The sequence below is a fragment of the Brachionichthys hirsutus genome, chromosome 6 (assembly GCF_040956055.1).
Source record: "Brachionichthys hirsutus isolate HB-005 chromosome 6, CSIRO-AGI_Bhir_v1, whole genome shotgun sequence".
NCBI classification, from domain to species: domain Eukaryota; kingdom Metazoa; phylum Chordata; class Actinopteri; order Lophiiformes; family Brachionichthyidae; genus Brachionichthys; species Brachionichthys hirsutus.
In genome coordinates this window covers 5,249,433-5,269,703 of record NC_090902.1, presented here as the reverse complement: position 1 = coordinate 5,269,703, position 20,271 = coordinate 5,249,433, and the positions used below count along the sequence as shown (strand labels likewise).

At 42.3% G+C, this 20,271-nt stretch overlaps 1 protein-coding gene across 1 annotated transcript in view; it reads right to left on the bottom strand.

Annotated features, from left to right (window-relative positions):
- Window positions 1–20,271, bottom strand: part of drp2 (dystrophin related protein 2) — a 44,803-nt gene that overhangs the window by 7,856 nt on the left and 16,676 nt on the right. The window contains exons 5-17 of the mRNA XM_068740679.1: window positions 19,676–19,787; window positions 18,994–19,150; window positions 17,293–17,439; window positions 15,192–15,270; window positions 14,066–14,126; window positions 12,185–12,246; window positions 11,689–11,763; window positions 10,187–10,388; window positions 7,992–8,077; window positions 5,150–5,307; window positions 2,659–2,825; window positions 2,036–2,147; window positions 887–1,023 (exon numbers count right to left, since the gene is read on the bottom strand). Coding sequence (XP_068596780.1) covers window positions 887–1,023; window positions 2,036–2,147; window positions 2,659–2,825; window positions 5,150–5,307; window positions 7,992–8,077; window positions 10,187–10,388; window positions 11,689–11,763; window positions 12,185–12,246; window positions 14,066–14,126; window positions 15,192–15,270; window positions 17,293–17,439; window positions 18,994–19,150; window positions 19,676–19,787 — 1,555 coding nt within the window. The remainder of the gene's footprint in view (window positions 1–886; window positions 1,024–2,035; window positions 2,148–2,658; window positions 2,826–5,149; window positions 5,308–7,991; window positions 8,078–10,186; window positions 10,389–11,688; window positions 11,764–12,184; window positions 12,247–14,065; window positions 14,127–15,191; window positions 15,271–17,292; window positions 17,440–18,993; window positions 19,151–19,675; window positions 19,788–20,271) is intronic.

Sequence of the window (20,271 nt, the reverse complement as noted above, 5' to 3'; positions counted from 1 at the left end):
TAAAAAAAAAACATTTTTTACACATTAAATACAACTGAATTATTCATCACAGAAATGAATGCAGGTTTAATATGATACATCTTAACCTTACTTAAAAGCATCTATTGTTATACTGTATAGCCATTTCTCTTCACTCCAGGGCCTGCCTTAATTGTCTGCAGTTTTAGATGTGTCATACATCACATTTCACCCAAAGAACTACTTGTAGTTTGTAGACGTTAAACTATAAGGGACTTAAATCCTCTCAGTTGATCTTAAAGCTCTTTTTATGGAGCTCTAAGCCATACAACTGTGAATACTCATAAATATAAAAAAGTTCAAATCAGCTCCATTTCCACCAGCAAGAACACTGAAAGGCAGCGCATAGGATAATACATTTGTAATAATAATAATAGATAATTTGATAAAGATTACCGTAGGTATAATATATGAGAATAAGATCATTCGACAAAAGGACAGCTTTAATTTGGAGACTTTTCTCTTATCCGATCTGTGCCGGTGGAGTCTAAGGATTAACTGTAATGTCTGCGGCGATAAAAGGTGACTCCAACTGCGACAGAATTACTCAAAACAAAACCAATCATGCTAAAACCTTGTCGTAGCCCTGAGTTATGTCTCCACGAGCACATGGATTTTAGCCTCATTGCTCCCTAGTTCCTTTGGGTGAAACGCACTCAAGTGAACAGAACATCTGATCCACCGGAATAACAATGTGCACAGAGCTGCCTCTTTAACTCATTTCAACAAGACAGAGGGCCCCCCCCCCCGAACTGTCAGAGCATGATAATAAGCCTAAGGTAAAAGTGAGACAAAGTGAAAGTTAGAAGACAGAACAGCAGCGAGAGGGAGAAGCGTGTGCCGGCGAGTGTTTGCATGCGAGACTCACGTCTCCGAGCTCTCAGCTTCCAGCACCGATTGCACCGGCAGGTAACCTCTCTGAGGGTGTTTGCTGAAGTACTGCTTTGACCTGAACTTATTCTTCAGAGTCTTGGCGAAGTCCCTCATCTTCTCTCCCGAGGTTGTCTGGATGCGCGGCGGCGGTTGAAGGAGGGGTGGGCGGTGACAGTGGCGGACAGGCGGGAGACAAATTACACTACTTAGCAATTCTTGAAAATGTTGCTGTTGCCAAAATGACCTAATGATAAATCCCCCGCCCCCCTCCAGCTCAAGTCTGCAAGTGTCGCTTGCTATTATAAAATGCTTCCCAGCTAAAATAAATCTTTGTATATATACGCCTGGCCTTCTGCCATATGCAACAGCTCAGTATTGTTTAAGGATTAAACCTGGCGCCATTTCAGTACACTCCAGCAAGAGTGCTTTGGAATGAACTCAGCTTTGGAGACTGCACGGGTGGAGTCACTGAAGACTCAGGATTTTGGGGTTTAGACCACAATGGGTCCCAAATATAGCACTTTGTGTGTGTCCTATATGAGCCAGACAGGATGATGATGCAAGATGAAACTCTAGAAATTAACTACAGGTCAAGACCAGCGATTCCAAAACAGGAGTCCCTTAAAAAGATAATGGAATAGCTTAAATAGTATTATTATTATTATAATCAAAAAAAGACATCCGCTAAAGTTGGGTCATTTGTGTGAAAATATTATCACATGCAAGAAGATGAACCCGCCTTCAGAGTCGCCAAAACATTATCTGAAAATTAAGAAAGTAGATTGTAGAAAATAATAATAAATTAGTTCCCTTATGTGAAAGATTTAATACGTGTAATTTGTCAGATATGCTCCTGATGAATAATGATTGTGGACGCACAGATGGACAGACTGACGACTGTGTCTCACCGCCACTTTAACGTGGGCGGATGATAAGAAGTTGTAAGTCACTGAAAGCTTGCATTCGAGATGACAGCGATCTAACGGCGAGGAGGAGGAGGACGGTAATCTATGTCTGGCAGCAGGAATAATGAGCTTGTATTTGTTTGGAGTACAGCCGAGTTCAGTTTGTCCCTGGAGCTCTGATTTGTGTGTGTGTGTGTGTGTGTGTGTTCAGTTGATGCACTTTATAAAGCTCATCTCACTGGGGTGTAGTACTCCATGATCGGGTAATGCAGCTTCTTTCCCTTGGTCGTGCGGCCGGTCAGAAAACACGTCTGGCAGATGTCCACATTGAACTGCTTCAGACTGCGATACCTGTCCAGATCAGTAAAGCACAGACGCTGAACTGATGCTTGCAAGAGGATTTGGCAGAACAGAAATATGAGTGTGTGTGTGTGTGTGTGTGTGTGTGGTGATGGAAAGGTTGATGTATGTCTGATTGATATGCTTGTCTACGTACTACAGTAGGATTTATTACACAATGGCTGCTCTGACAGGAACCTAATCTATCATTACCACCTGCAAATGAAAGGTGTGTTCAGTAACCACGTCTAATGGGATTACTTTTAAAGTACTGTTTGTGCATTCGGATCAACCTTTTGGGAAGGTTTGCAAACAAGCATCTCCAATGACTTATTATCACGTGGATTAAAAACACAAATCTTCACAGCCGTTATTAAAAAATATTTCTTTGCAACTCTTTTTCCTACATGCAAATACTTATTTTCTTAAATTATTTATTTACCTGGGTTGTATTGTTTTACGTGTGCAAGCCCACAGTGATCAGTGCTATAAATCAGTATTTCATGTCTGCTGCCATGCTGACCTGAAGCCCTTGATGGGACACTGCTTGCATACATAGCATTTAGCCTGGTGCTTCGTCGACTCTGCTGCTGTCACACGGTGGAGGACGGGCAGCCACACCATCGACTGGGGCTCCAGGCTCATCCACTCCAGGAAGTGAGACACCTCAATGGTGGGTTTCCCTGGGGCCTTGAAAAGGAAGATGGCAGGAAGAAGAGGAGTACGGGAGACTATAAACAATACAAATATAGACTGACAACAAAAAGTAACTAGAACAAGTGTGCTTCCTTCCCAACAGGTGATCCAGCAGTGACATGCTGAAGAAAAGGAATTAAAAAACATGACCGTTTGTTTGATCCAGCATATTTGTGCTGACTGAAGTACAATATTATTTTGTATTGATGTGAAATTTACGATGTTGTTTGATTGACAGTCAACAGGGGTGGGATTTATTTATTTGTTTTCTTGCTTTTTTTTTTTTTTTTTGTATTATGTTTGTATTTCTGTTTGTTATTCTCTGTGTGAAATGAATAATAAATAAATATTAAACACAAAAAAACACGACAGCAGGAAGGAGAGTGTAAAGGTGTAATTTCAACTAAAGACATATTTTGCATGTTTTTTAGTGCTTGAACCAAGCTGCAAACCACCAGACATGATTTATTTGTCCGTATTTATAGTATCAATCTGTATGGGGACTCACCTTGTTGAGAATTCCAGAAAGTGGGATAAAAAGGAAGTCAACCTAATAACAGAATGACCCGCCAAGCGCTGAAAATCTGTGATGTGCTAAATTCTCATTAAGTCTGCATCAGAGATGCATTAAGAGGTTGATTTCCCCGGGGCTTGGTCCACCGCTCAAGCAAAGTAGCATAATAAATGTGTGTGTGTGTGTGGTGGTCACACAGACGGTGCGTTGTACGGCAGGACAGAGTCTCCAGGCTATGAAGGAGCTTCTCTCTGGTTGTAAAATAGCCAGAATAGCATCCCCGTGCAACACCTAGAGCCGGTACTGATTATACCAAGCATGGAGCTGCATCTTAAAGCGGCACGCTGAGCAGATGGGATGCTTTAAACATCATTGGAAAAGCCGAGTGCTAAACATTCAGGCATCCATCAAACTGCTTTCAGCATATTCACTCAACGGTGAGTGCCTGCGAATCAAGCCAATCAATGTTTAGAACTACTCGATGTTTAAAAATATATCAACGTTCCTCCTTCCTTCAACACATCCTACTATGCTGCGTAAATGCCTCTCTGCTCTATGCGCCAGTCCACCTGCTCCTCCAGCAGCCAGTGGGCACGCGATACGGCAGGAAAAGGTTTGACCCTCATCGGATTCTTTTCTTGTCACATTTCACGGATATTTCATCTACAGCTAAAATGCCAGGAAATGGACAAAAGGAGCAGGGGCGGAGGAAACAGCAAGCACAAACCAAAATCGTCTGGAATTAGGAGGCTTTGCATAGGCCGGCCGCCTAAAAGAGCCGGCTGGGCCTCGCCGTCTTTAGTTAGCTGCTGTCCGGATCTGAATGTCACTGGGTGGCGTTTCGGCGAGCTGCCGCCAAATTTGATTTGATCTAGTTGTCATGACATCAGAATGGGTTTGTGAAAGTAGCAATGACAAAGTAATAAATGAAACAAGAGACCTGAAACTGCTGTAGATAGAAAGCAGGACTTTTAGATGCAACAGAAACCGAGTAAAGCTTCAAACTATGTGGCTGAATGTGTGTTCACCCCAAAGAAAAGTGAATCAAATGAGCCAACAGCCAGAATGCCTGGATGTGGGAGTCCTGGGGGGGATTAAAAGGAGCGGATGTGGCATCCATTCCTATTAATTCCTTGTTAGTCTACTTGAACGGAGGAGCTTCCCGGAGCTGCCACAGTTAGAGAGAAGTCCCTGAATCACCTCACGGAAGCGATTAAACCCTTTATCGCTACATTCCTGAATTAAGATCAAGACTCTGACTTCATATTGAAAACCTGATAACAACAACGAGAGGGGAAAACTTTTTTTTTACAGAGGTAGAAGATTAAAGACAGTACAGTGGCTTAATTATTGGATTTCATAAGGAATAATTAATCCTCTCGGCCTCCAGAAATCCAGGTAGACTTGTTTTGCTCAGTCATCTTTGTGTCGATTTTGCTGTTGTTGTTTTATAATGGAATAACTTTGGGACTTCAAAGCAACTTGCATTAATGCCAGAAAATAGTTTAATTAGGTCAAATGGGATAAAGTCAGAAAATATTCCACACAGATTACTTTGCCTGCTCCTATAATTGCTCTTATTTAAATAGATACAAGTGGAATTTATTTGCGCCAGCTCACCAAATAACATGCAAATCATATTAAAATGACTGAGGGATACTAAAACGTTTTAACGTATACTTACACAAATTTCCCACTACTCAATATACGAAAGCATTTTGAAAATATGTTACTGAGGAGTGTATATACAGTATCCATGGCAACTATGCGTGCAGTATTTATCCGAGTGTTACTCTGTCCTCACCACGCGGAAGCAGCTGCGAATGCTGGGCTCCACGTTGCTGCCGCCAAAAGCGGCGACTTCGCCCAGTTGGCGGGGAATCTGGATGGCTTCGTGGAGCAGGAGGCCGAGGTGGCGCTGATCCGTCGAGCCTCCAGGACCAGACACCTGACGGAATAAATCTGAAACCACCAGACAATATAGATAAAGTGCTGGATCAATAACTAATCTGATAACAAACCTGCGTGCAGTGAACAATCACGGCTCAGTTACTTAGAAGATTATCAACTTTTTTTTAATGCAGATTTATCAATCCGAGTGTTTATTAAAAGCAGACTCAATTAGAATGGATGTAGTAATTACACTTTCAGAGGAATGAATACTTGAAGCCGCGGTGACGGGAGGATTTTGTTCTAGAGTGAAATAAGCAGCACAACGTAAAGCAGCTCATCCTGAACTCTCTCTCAAAGAGAACTGCAGCTGATGATTGAAGTCATTATGGATTCATGTGTTGAGGGTAACAACCAATGCTGTCTCAACTCAACTCCGGCACGACAGTAGTCCAAACCTCAAAAGGATTAGAAGTCTATTAAAAGGATGGATATGACACGAGTAAGTTAAAGTTCCTAGAACAATTAACTTAAATTACTATTGTTCAACTCTGAACATTATTCTTGGCTATTCCTGCCTAATTGATGTTTTAATTTATTATAAATCATCTTTCATCCGCTTGTAAATGAAGTATAATGTACATTATTTTTATCATTTAAATAATATTTACACAAAGTATCAGCATATCAAATTTGCACAGCCCAGTTTTTGAATCAATGTATTTATTCTCATTTTACCATAAAAAGAGATTTAATAGAACAGCAGCAGCATTTCTATTTTTTATCCCCCCCCCCCCCCATCTATTTTTCAAAGATGATCCTCCAGTCTAAGTCAGGCAGAAGGAACCAGCAGGAGCCTGGCTGCTCTGCTCAGACATGAAAGAGATGCATACATTGAATTTGATCAGGTTTTGAATGAAGTCTTTCACCCAACTAGCCGTCACTGAGAAAATGATCGGCGACAGGCGTGTGAGGGTCCTGCACAACGGCAATAAAAGCATTGCCATACTCCCCCTCCTATCCTTATCCCACCCACTGGGAATAAAGCTCGGCTTCAACAGCCTGCATTATATAGTCCCCATAAACAGAGCTAAGGTACATTTTAAATGTTCACAGTGAGCTGTTTGATGGAAAGGAGGTCTGGACGCGTTTTATGCAGAAACTGCCAGTATTTCATCTGAAACATGCAACCTACACGGTTTCTACCCCCGCAGCGAGATTGTATCGCTTCAGTTGAAGGCATAATCCATAAACGGCGTCGCTTTCACTTATTAGTTCATTTGAAGCTACTGCTTTGCTGAAATGGGGATGCAGCTTGGAAATGTGTTAATAAACCCAGAGTAAACTGTAAGCGTACTTCACACCAGATGTAAGCAGGACTTTGCTGAATGTTTATTTAATCCTCAACTGAAATAATAAAAACAACAACAACAGCCGTTTGTTGAGCTTGTTGTTTTTTAAAATGTAGTAGCCTAAGTGGAAATGAATTTCACTCATTTTATACGCTCAGTTTTCACCTTATTACCATAATCTAGAACTGTCGCAACTTCCTTTAAAGCTATGCAAACTAAAAAGTGTTAGTAAAGATGTAACCGATTTATTTTTGGGGGATTATTATTATCACTGATATGCAAAATGGAAGCATAGTCCAGAGACAGAACGGCGAGTGGTACATTTGTCAAGTTATGTGTAAAAGCAGTAAATAGCAATGCCTGCAAAATTGTGCATTCAAATGTTTTTGTGCATGAAGCCAAAGCAATTAAATGGCTTTAGTAAAAGCAATGACAAATAATCGCTAGCATATTCTTTTTTTGAATTATGATCTTAAAGTGGAGATGATGGAGTGAGCGCCATATCTCACATGCAGCACATGCTTTTGATTTATGAGCAAATATTGTTCCAGTGAAGTCTGGACTTGGCATAAATAGTCAGAGAAATTACAAACTGCCGAGTCCAACGTTAAACCCAGAAAAAGGGGGATCGACTCTCCTCCACAACCACTCAATTCATTCTGTTTGACGCAGATGGCAGGCTAAGAAGGAATAATCCTGGAACGAGTTTGGCCGTATTGTCTAAGATCCTTTTTCATCTACAAGCTTTTCCAGGTTCAACTGCCATCAGTAGAGACGCTCGCTCTGGGGCTTCAAATACTTCCATATAAACTGCTGTGTGGCTCGGCAAGGTTTCAAATCTCAGATCTGGAAACATGAAATGAATGATCTTTTTTAATAAATTATTTAGTAGTTTTTAATCCAGACTGCTTATTTAAAGACTGGAACAAACTTATTATGATATTTATTTCCTATTAAAACTATCTCCCTAATTGCAAGGAGAGATCATTTCACCATTGTATCATCCAGTTGTGTGTGCATTTCTTGTATTTTAGTCACTTTCTTTGCTTTTTTGGGGGGGTATAACAGAACAGTAATGCATATCTAAGACTGGAGGGGCAAGCTAATGAAATATGATGGTGAAATTTATAATTGAAAAAGCAGGAAGGGATGAATTTATCTTGCTGCTATTTGACTGAAGCAGTATGTGCATGAATGGTGTCTTTGACAAGCAATCCTTTTAGCTGCCCCTGGTGCACTCTGCAGAAGTAAAGAAAGCTTTCTGCGTCATGGCAGCACGCTCATTTCCTCCATTAGCCTAAGTGGATGTCTTTATGTAACACTGGCAATCAGGGCTCTTTTGTTTTGGTTCATTGTTTGCACTTGAGGAGATGCATCAGGCACAGGAACGATCAACAGACTCACATTTGTACTTCTCTTGGACATCTGCGTTGCACAGGCTAACCAGCCCCATCTTGAAGCTGAGAACCCGCATTTTGCCATTTCGAGCACTTGTGGAAAGAAATAGGAAAAGATAAAAAGAATGTGTAAATTCAGAATTTGCTGAAAGCGAATGATCTCAAATGTCGGTGCATTGTATCGAGGTAGTACACTGACTGAGCCCTGCTGGGAGGCACAAAGTGTGGAGGAATTATGTGGGTCAAAGCAGTACAGTACAGGTCAGTGCAATGGTGGGAAATTGGATTTGAGCACATCTAGAGTAGCTAAAAGCATTGCATGGACTTGATAATGTGTCCATGGATGTATGCCTCGAAGAGGAATAATAAGGTCACATACATCCCAGCGCCACAGATACACACATTGAATGCATAAACTGCACAAACACACTAAGTAACGCATGAACTACACACATATCCATCGTTTGTGACGGTCACAATTGTGACTGTACGGTTTCATCACTAGTCTTCGTCATCGGAGGGCGTCAGACACATGGACCACACACTTTGATCAAAGGAGAGTTGCATCTCTACAGCTAAAAAAAACAAAGCAGTCTGTTTTGGTTTTTTTAAGGAGAGGGAAAACCAGATTGTTCGGTCACATGACCGTTAGATTCAGAGCGGGTCCAAAGGAGCTCATGGAACGACAAGCTGTCAGCACCTTTCATGCACACTTGCATCTTCAATATGCTCCCCAGTGTTGCTCCTTGGGGGGATATGTCACTCTTACACATGCTGCTAGTGTGACACCCCTCTAGAGGACACACGCTTAAACGCATGCGCGTGTGCGCACACACCCGCTTCAGCACACTGCAGTGAATTTTTACCAATGCATTGTAACGGCTAAGCCAAAACACAGACACCGCTGTGACTTCTTGGAAAGCAAAAGGCGATTAATGGAATGTACGCAAAGGTTTCATTAGCGACAAGGAGTTAAGAGTTTCCGTCTGAATTCAACACGACAAAGGTTTTTCCTGTGAGAAAACGGAGACCAAGAGGAGCCAAGATGGTGTGAACGATCTAACTGGACTCTCTTTTCCTGCTTTTGAGACCCCACTTTCCCTCCATTGTTTTAGGCTTATCTGCCATTTGGTTAAAAGAAAAAAAACAAACAGACCACCTGGTAGCATTTTTTAGTACACCACTGTTTTTAGCAGCTGCTAAACCACACACAAAAATCAAAGCTACTTTAGCAGCCCTAACTTTTTATTTTTTATTTTTTTAGACTTTGACATTTTTTATTACATATACACAACAACAGTAACAACAACAACAACAACAAACCATAGAACAGGTGAGGGCAAGGTCACTACAATAATATGATACACAATATATAAAAATGATAGGAAACATATCAGGTACAATTCAAAACAGTCATTCAACGCGGGTCTTAAAGATATAGCAGTCCCATTTTTCCCAAAGTTTATCCCCCCATCTCCTTCTGTAGGCGGAGAGCGAAGGTCATTTTCTCCATATTACAAACAGAGTTAATAATATTTTGAAATAATTTGATAGTAGGAGGGTTTTTCTGGAGCCAGCATTTAGTTATTGCTTTCTTACTTGCGGCCATAACAATCTTCAGAAGATACTCATCTGTCTTTCTGAGCCCGTCTGGTAATTTCCCGAGGTATAGAAAAATAAAGGAGGATTTAAATAATATTCCAAAAGTTTCAAAGATTAAATGTTCCACACTTCTCCAGAAGGGCTGGAGGAGTGGGCAGGACCAAAATACATGTACAAAATCGGCAGTGTCTGCTCCACACTCCCTCCAACAGGAATACTGTAACCCGCTCAATTTTGTTTTCTGGTGAGGGGTAATAAAAAAACGAATAATATTCTTCCAACAAAAATCTCTCCAAAAAAAGGAATTTGTGGATGAAGTTTGAGTATGCCATATTTGAAGCCACATTTCATCAGATATAATAAAGCCCTAACTTTTTGATAGCGGCCATTATATGGAGAAGGTCCAGATGTGCCAATATTACCCACAATGCAACTAAACTGCCTAGTGTTCAGTTGGAGATGTTAGATGTGTTAGACTTGTTGGAGATGATGTCTCGATCCAAGAATCTCACGCGAAGAAAGAAAGAACAAAAGAATGGGTTTTCTTTTCAACACAAGTAGGTCTTTAACCTTAAGGTAATCTCCTACCGGTCTCCCTACCTGTCGTAGACGTTGAGCAGCCAGTTGAGGCACATATCAACACAAAGTGGAATGTTAACCAAGATGGACCTCTCCTCCTCCAGCCTTTCGTAGAGAGCTGTCAGGCCGTGTATCATCTCCACCACGTCCATCACATGTTCTCCCTGCCGCAGCTCCTGCTCCCGAAACACCTCCGCAAGACTGGCCAATGCCACCAAATCCACTGAAACACACAGGAAACAAAGAAATTGAACTCATCTGTAAAGCAGTGTAATTGGACATTTTAATGCGTGCGTATTTTTCTGAAAATGCTGGATGGACTTTAATCATTTTATGTCACTGAAACTGCCTTCAAATGCGAGACACAGATGCAGGTCATCATCCTCACTGCAGTAAATGAGAGCACAAAATGGCGATCATTATCCCCTTTCCCCCCCACATAAGCCGTGCCAGATGTTTCAAGAGCAATGACACAAATTTGATTCCCCTCTTCTAAACTAATTTGATAGCCCATCCCTAAGAGCAGCACTAACAGGGTATCCAGTGATGTCAGGAATAATTGGATAACACGATAAATGGGCTAGAACAGGGAGATGAGATAACAGGAGTATTTCTCCAGGTTGGAGAGAGAATCATCTAAAAAAGGCATTTCTGATGGGCTCTCATGCGGCACTGCTCAATCATTCATAACGTGTGGGAGATGGAAGGAGTTACACAGTTATAAAGACAGCCTGGCAATTACATTCTGTAACGACACCAAGTAGTCGAGGAAGAGAAGGTGGGATAAGAGAAAGAAAGAGGTATTCACTCGGGTCTGAACATTCCAAAGTTTTATCAGAGCAACTTCGAATGTGTAAGAAGGAGGTGGCGGTAAGGTTGATGAGGGAGAAGGATGGGTGTGTTTGTGCGTGTGTGTGAGAGAGAACTCGACATGAATAAAAACGGTGTAAAATTGCACAAGCAGTGGCAAGCATGAGCTCATTTGGAGTCAGCGGGAGTTAGCGCGGCAGTAAGATGAAGATGGATGACATTGAGGGTTTACTGAAAGGCAGAGAGAACAAAGAATATGAGATATGAGAAAACACAAAGGGATCATGAGAAGAAGCATTGGAGGAATCAAAAATAGGCAGAAACTCACAGCGTCTGGCCTAAAGTGCTCCGACCCTCAAGAGGCGCGCATTCAAATCATGGCCAGCCAGCAGAATGTAATTGCCTTCCTTTTCTGAGTGCCAAATTGTGTAGTTAATAGCTGTAATTACTACTATGTGTGCTTCGATGAAAATTAGGATGGAATACGCTGTTTGAGCAGCTCAGGTGGTTCTTCAGTTGACTTTTTCCGAGGCATTATTTTTTTTGTGATAACTTCATAAAGAAATGCGTCACAGCTAATCTTCATCTTACTTCCCAAGAGAGCTTCCCCCACAGTGGATGGCTGATTTGGAGGGTTGATTTTTTTTCAACAGCTGACCAAACGCTCCAGACCCGCAGACAGAAAAACACCTTCGGTAAAACACGGTACTTACATCTCAGGGCCTTCTGAACTCGCCGCAGCTTCATGGCAGTTCTGTACGCTGAGAACTTGATGTTGTTCAGATCCGCTGACGGAGGGAGAGAGACGGAGTCAAGCAGGTTGGAGGAAATGAAAATAAGAGTTAGACATCACTCTCCCCCCCTGCATGTTTTATAACACCCTGGCAGATGTTATTAGCAGGGCGCTGTACTGCTAATGTTATCAGCGGACACATATATCAGAAATAAGAGCATCCATGAGTCCCCAGCACCCCCCCCCCCCTATCCACCCCCCATCAGATCAGATTAGCAGTGAAAGACAGGATGTCGTTCTCATCAAGTAATTAAAGGCTAAGCAAATTGGACCTTGTAGGTTAATGACAGCAGAGATGTAGTCCCTCAGGTGTTGGAAATACAGTGTCTGTAATGAACGGCATGACAGACAGGGTGGGGGGGGTCCCGGGTGAATGCGCACAGCTCAGGGGACGCTTTAATCACCTCCTTACTCACCCAGGGTTTGGTACAGTTCTGTCATCTTTGGATGGTCCCAGCACGTCGTCTGAGCCTGATGGCTGGGAGACGTCAGGAGAAATGAAACAGAGACAGAGTTTGTGTGAGGTCGAAGGATGGAGACGCACGTTTTCAGGTCAGGAAGACCGATGGGAAAATAAGGAACAAATGAGTCCGAGAGACAGGCAGGTGTGTGAGATGCGCTCGGGGTGTGTGTTCATTCCAGTAAACAACATGACACGCTGTCGTGTTGTTTACAGCCCAACTGCTTGCATTCTTTAGTAAGATGTCATTCTGGTCTTAAAGCGGATAAATGTCCAGGACAATAAAGGTTTGGAAGGTAACAAAACAGTACATCGGAAAATATGATTTATTACTTCTGTGTGTTTGTGAATCAATCGGAATTAGTTTTAAATAGCCCAAGAAGGCACTTTATGAGAGATCTACATCTCTTGAAAAAAGCTTCAACATGACAAAAGAAGAGTAGAAAAATAAATAAGGAAACCTGAAGCATCAAGTCTTCCCAGACTCAGGGGCATTTTTAACTGCAGCACTCCTCATGGTACTGGTGCGTGTGCTCATTGATCGGTGGCCAATACCATTATGAAGAAATTAAATAGTCTCCATTGGAACAAACTGTACAAAATGACATCCTTGGAGCATAAATACTCATCACACACACACACATACACACACACATACAGCTGCACACACAAACAGTTCATTGATAACACCAGCAGCACTCTAAAGGTGAAACCGTATTGATTAGGTAAATACTAGATAAACAGATGAGTGCTCAGACAAAAAGGGCTCAGGGTGGCTCCTGCATCATTTACTACGTGCTCTCTAGTGGCAGTTATTTACAAATACCTGGGCAATAGAAGAAATAAATGAAAATGCAGGGCAAATTCTTCCAGCATGAGCAATGAAGGATTCTAAGCTGCGCTTTTATTTGCTTATTAAAACTAGGAAAGCACTCAGAGAGCGCAGACCTCCACCAAGCAGCTCGTTCCCCTCCTAATCGGATCTACAGCGTCCACATGGTGATCTGGATCATCACCAAATGGTTCTAAATTGTTCTTCGTATCTTTATACAACAACCATGAAAAGTACGTTTATGTGTATTTTTTAACTGATTTTTGAATCCATAAATGGAGTTTTCAATGTTGAAGTTTTATATTCCTGACGTCATTCTGGATCTGATCCAGAAGACATTTTGCATGATAGTGCACATTGACTGTGATTTTTGGTGAGTGAATTGAATGCATATTTTTCAAGATAATTGTTTTTGAAAAAGCCTCCATTATAAGTAAATGGGAAAATCCAGATTTATTTATATCGCGACAGTAACCACAATCCCGATCCGATCTAGATGAAATTTGGTGGTAACATAGAGGTCCCCTCCTTACATGACTGTGACGAATTCCATAAACATCAGTCAATAATCAACCGAGACACTGAAGAACAAATTTTAAAGCTCCATTGACTGCAATGTTAACGAAAATGCCCATAATCCAGGATCGCTTCTGGATCATCACCAAAATGTAATTATCTGTTCCTGGTAACATTTCCTAAATATTTCATCAAGATCAGACGGTAACTGTTTGAGTTATGTTGCTAACAGACAGACAGACAAGCAAACCAACACTGGTGATTACATAACCCCCACCATGGCAAAATAATTACCAGCCCATCATCGGAACAGTCTAGAGAAATGCTTTTGTGTGGAGCAGTGAAAGCCAAATAAAGTGATACCGGACCTTCGGGGTAAACCAACATGCTCCACAGACATACAGTTGTCATATCCACTTGTTACACAACGAAACCCGCCTTTAATTCAGACTCCTAACCTGCTATACATAAAAAAAAGTTTTTACTTACTTTATATAGTAGGGCACTTTGTTGGGGGAGATGGCACGCTCCCACGGTATCTGCACTGAAGCTGTGTAGACAAACGGATGTTCATTTCAGAATATGAAAAGCCATTGTGTACAGTTCATTCTGATGTTCTTAACAGAGCTGCTCTGGTGTGCAGCAGACACAGTAAATCCAAAGAGACGGGTCCATTGTGTCGGCTTTACACAGTGTCGGTTTGTTTGGCACGGCCTAATGCTAGAGGAGATGCAGAGGCGGACACACAACACACTCTAGTCTGACCCAGCGTGATGCAGAAAAGCACACTCATGTGCAATCTTTACACCTACATTTAAAAAAGTAGAATTGTTAATTATATGCCTGACAATTAATTTTATAATCAGCCATTAGCTTAATACAGATTCATCACTGCATACATAGCATTCAGTGTAGCAGCTGATCAAGGACAAAGCCAATACTGTAGAATTACTTTATTTTGTAATTCAATTGGAAAAAATCTGATATAATAAAATTACCTCAATTCCAAATGTAAAAAAACACAATTATTTCTGCCAGAAAGATGTTGGGTGGAATGAATTGCGGCATAATAGCTTCTTTTAAAAAATCCCGAATCAGCATAAAAGCACAAAAGAAGCCTGTGAGTAAATGCCCTCAGCATGAATCTGCCACAGCGTGTACGTGAGCACACTATACATTACACTGCATGTATTTTGCTGTAAATCAAATGAAATACTGTAAAGTAGGTGTGTTGTTGGACCGAGATAATGTGGCTGCTGTAAAACTGGATGGGGTTGATGAGGAAACTAAATTTTCAGCTTCATCAACAGCTTAGTGGGCAAACTATGCTATAGCAAGGCAAAGTAAAGAACACCTCCTGCCCAAACCTTTGAAGAACAGCAGGAAGAGGAAGAGACAGAATTCTCAAACATGCATCGCTGCTCAAATGAGCGCACCGGCGTGGCATCGCCGGGGATGCGCATCACGACTGTGTGCTGACGACAGATGAGCGGAACCTGCCAGCTCCACCTCCAACCCAAATCCACATACGTAAACCGCCCCCACACAGAGGCGGCGTCTCAGCAAGCGTGCGACGCAAGGTGACGGACTTAAAATAGCCGAGGACGACACTTACTGGAGAGGAAGTGCTGCGATCCAGGGCCAAAGTCTCGATGTGCATCCTGGAGCTGCTTTAGCCGCTCCTCTATGGAACCCTGAGGGAGGAAAATCAAAGGGAATCACATCCATCACAAAGCCCACAAACAGAAACTCATGCGCAGAAACCACGTGCCCTGTGGAATGTAAATGGTGTCTTTTTCCTCAGCTGGCCCTCTTGAAGGACTTTGAAAGCCTTTGAAGAGCAGCAGGTAACGAATGAAGACTGTAGACAAAGACATAATATCTTTTGTTGAAATGAGGACAGTTGATGGCAACGTGGAAAGAGCCTGAAGGAGGAGCAGCGAAAAGCCTCTCGGGTTAATAATCGTGGAGACCGCAACGACAAAATTAGGTTGGTGAAAGCTTATCAGGAAAGTTATGTATCCCGCAAGAGAGGATTGGGTGTCAGTAATCTTACTTTACTTGACTTTATTCCTGGTTTTGGTAGATGAATCGCTGTCAGTTGGATGTTTGATACGTGCCATCAAACAACAGCGGGGGGGAATCCACCCACAGCGAAGCAGCGATGAAGACAAAACGAGAGGAGCCTTTACATTTCAAAGAATTGCACATGCAGGGAGGCATAATGGGGAAAGTTGCACGGGTTGTATTGCTTGGGAGGCATTTCTCAGAACACTTTGCTGCTCCTTCACCAACAAATACGATGCAATCAGGGACCTGGGTTTAAATTGGTTGGGACGAAGAGACAGCATTGTCAGTGGGCCGTGATCGTGTTGCCAACCGAGCAACGTTTCACAAGCTATTTGTTGTACGGACCGTTTGGGCTGCTGTAAGGAAGACAAATGGCCTAATTATCCGTAATTCACAAATATTAGCAAATAAAACTTGGAAATACATTTCCGATGGTGTCGGAGCAGCCAGACTCGGCACGGCACGGGATGTCGCTGGAATTGATCATCCATCATTTTAATTAAGAGATAAATGTGACACAGAGAGGGAGACGGAGGCAGATTCTCCACCCTGCTGACTCAGCCAGACGCCAGGTCAGTGCGTCTTATTGTGCTGAAATGTAATAAACGTGGATGAGAGGAGATGAACGGAGGGTGTAGAGAAGGCAGCATGGAGATGGGAGGAATGCACGGAAATGGTTTTCATTCTATTTATCCATTTGCAACACATTAGTTCACTGAGAACACAGAGCGTAGCAAAACAATGGCGTCCAACTCGTCTATCTAACGGGAACACTTAAGGTGTGGCTGAGTGGGATACTGTAGTGGGTTTGGATGGAGCAATCAGCCTAATCATTAACGGTGCATGCTACAGAGGTGCATTAGTGCTCGTCGGATAATGCATCCATACGTTTCAGCTGAGTATCCAGAGGAAGGCAAGTCCATTCCAAGGAGTCCAAGGCACTATCTCCGGACTTTTTCAAAATGCTTTAAGTTTAAGTGCCTTGGATTCATCTCAGAATCGCTCTTCATGCAAGCGCTTGACACTTGATATTTTTTATTATTTCTAACCTCTAGTTTTCCTTTTTTTACTCATATTTAATACTCTATCATCACCTTTATTTTCCATATTGTATGATATCGTATGAAACATATATTAGCTTAGCGCTGCATTAAACAAGACGGTAAAAGATATCCCTACGAATCCTTATGCATTGCTTTCATTGTGGAGGGTGAAACGTTTAATTGATCCACAATAAAATGTAATTTCGACATCTGACAGACACAACTCGCTGTTCGTCCTGCGGATTGAGTCCTGACAGATGCTTGATGTTTGGCGATTATTTGGGGGCTATTTTAAACGTTATTTCAAAAGCTGTCGCAGACAGATGGGAAACAAGAACCAACAAAGTTTTCCATCTGGATTCAAGCCTGAGCGCCTCAGCCACTCAGCCATCACAGCACGCCCTGATGTGGGTGTCGGAGGTCTAGGGCGGCGGGGGGGCTGTATTGTTCAGATTCATTGTTTTTTTGTCTTTCAATCGATCAAAAGATAAATGCGCATCAGAGTTCTGGGGCTCACATAAGCCCCCTCACATCAGAAACCACCTGAAACCACTTGAATTTGACTGCTGCAAAGCTGTTGCTTATAAAAACAGTGGGTTCTACCTGAAGCACTTTCCATCTGTTGTTGAGATGCTCCAGGGCACGGGCGTTCTCCATCGACAAATGGACATCAGATATCGCCAGCTGGTGGGCCAGATCATTGATGTGCTTCATGCCCTCCTTCACCTGGGTCAGCTCCTCTTTAAATAGCTGAGAATGAAAAGGCACAGGATAAATAAAGGACAGTAGAGAGGAGAGAGCTGAAAGAAGGGAAGTAGAAAAAAAAGCAAAATAAAAACGTATTCAAGAAAAATGTCAGACACATAGGAGCATCCAGCCCTACCAAACTCAAATAAAATAAAGAATGAAAGAAAATAACTTTGAATTGGATTCAATTTCACAGTCTGCTCTGTTTGATAAAACCACGAGGACATTTTTATTTATTTATATATATGAATTAAGTATATGTTTCGCCGAATCCAAATGTTGGTCTTGCATTTAGCAAATTATCTACTGATGAATGATCAGTATGTTTACATCACTGCTGATGGCCACCAAATCAATCGATTGCCAATATCGGCAAATGACATCGTGGAGTCGATAGCAGGATTTAAAAAAAACACGCACGCAAAAAATTTGATTAGAAAACTAACCAGTCTGAACATTCTACTCAATCAATTTTGATTTGCGGTTTTTGAGAAGTGGATAGAAAATACAAACCAATGGAAGGACAAGGGGACCCCCTGCACCTCCTTTAATGGAATACAATTAAAGGTTTTTGTAGCTGTCAGTGTACAACAGCCAGGGATCCTCGACAATCTGACAACTAATTCATTGTTTAGGAAAACCTTTTCTCACCCTAACAAATAGCTATACATAAAAATGTTTTCTCTCCTCAAAAGTGCTTCCATTAGTTTTGTTTGACAGTGAACTAACGTCTTCTGGCGTTTTTATAGTGCCGACTAAAGATTCATTTTTGGAGGCTACAACAAGGTTCGTTTTATCATTTTCTACCATTTTAATGACCAAACACTTATTTCAAATATATATATATAAAAAAAACATGCTGCAGGCGTGTAAAGTGTCCAATCCTAACCCTTTTGAATGCATGCAGCGGCTCAGTGTGCACACGAGGCAGGCTGACAAACCGACCCTCGAGAGAGAGAGAGAGAGAGAGAGAGCGGGACGTGTGCCGGCTGCAACAACATTCCAAACATAATTATTGAGGAGTGCTCTCACTGCTAATGAATAGTAGCACACAATTACAGGCAGCCATGACACTCAGCACTCCGCAATAAATACACCAATGATCTCTGATTTGTCTGACATCCATCCGGTTTATATGTATTCCAATGGACAATTGAAACTGTGCCGTGTCAGTTGTGAAGTGCCGCATCCTTGTCATAATCTGCCACATCCCAGCCACTCCGACAGGGATCGCGTCGGCAGGCTACCAAAACAAACATTTTAAAGCAACGCAGCCTGGAACACATTTCCTCACACAGTTACGAGAGCCTATCGCAGCTGTTTCCTTGCGATAAAAAAAAAGGCGGGATGTCGCTGCATGGATGTTTATTTGCGCTGTCACAGTGTGCGCCGTTTCAGGGTTACCTGGAGGCGATTGTCTCACAGAAGACCAGTTACTCCACAGGTTTAAAAAAAACCAACTATTTTTTTATCTGGGATTATTTATGTTTTATGATAGTGTGAAAAGTGTGTGTGTGAGCGGGAGCTAAAGTGTGCTCCTCCTGGGTGTACGTTTACCTTGGTGGCGTCTATGTGGTCCTGCAGAGAGTCGATGAAGAGGTCTCCCACGGGCTCCCAGGCGTCCCTCACCCCCTCCGCCTGCTCCAAGGCCACGGCCAGCTCCTCCATGGCTGCCTGGATCTGGATGAGACGCTCTAATGTCCTCTCCATGTGTCTGCGGTTAAACACATCGTTTGTAGCTGCTCTGCTTCAAAGAACAGTTTGCTGCTATTGAAAATAAGGTTGTGCCAACGCTCTATTCGTTGATGAATATGTTCTCCTAAGGTTTTACACAATGGATGTGTTTGTAATCTTGATTTGATTTGATTTAAGGAAAAAGGAACCTTCCTTTTACACAAATATGAATGTTTTTCTGTCAGGTCTATCTTAACTCATTCTGTCTATGCTTTTGTCCTCTGGATGAGGTGAACGTCACTTGAACAACTTTAAAATAGTTCAGCAGTTTAATCCAGTTTTGTAACTAAGAAATAACAGATGCATAAAGGTCTGACTTTATTCTACCTTTACCTACTTGGTCCTTTTTTCTCTTCTAGTATGTGTTAAGCAACCGAAACAGTTTGAATCTGTCAGCATGTCATTATAATACACCTTTAAGCCACAAGTTTAGAGTTGAGGAAAACAACCATAATGCAAGCGTCTGTAAAGCTACACAGAATAAAGGCAAAAACAAGAATCTGACCTATGACGGTCCACACAGCGTGCCGTCAGCTTTTCCCACAGGTCACTGGTCACGTTCGCCTGCTTCCACACCGAACGGCTCACATTTAACATCCGCCGCCGTGGAGACAGCTCTACAGAGGGTGGTAAAGTTCAGATGGTGCAACACGGACATTTAGTAAAAGAGGAAAAGGAAAACAGAGCAGAGAGAAAGGAAACAGGGTGGAGAAGAGTGTAAGTCAGGCAAAGACGAGAGCAAACACTGAACAAGCTGAATCTGCCAACGCTGTGGCAGGAAAGAAAAGCGACAAAATGACAAAACGAGCTGGAGATACAAGGAGATCGCGATGAAGTGTTAAACATTCCCCAGGGTAGCATCCGATGTTCAGAACCAGACCTCAAGGTAGTGGACAAAAAGAGAACGAAAAGCTTCTGTGCTGATGGTAGCGTAGAACCGATGGGGTCTGAGCCGGATATCGTGACATCATCAGACGACCCCCCCCCTGCTAATAACAACTAATGGCAGGCTTCATGGGTCTGACCAAACAACCTCTGGGGTTTAGCCCAGCGAAGGCTGAGAGTATGACATTTTGGCTAGTGGAGAGTTTTGAAAGCAGA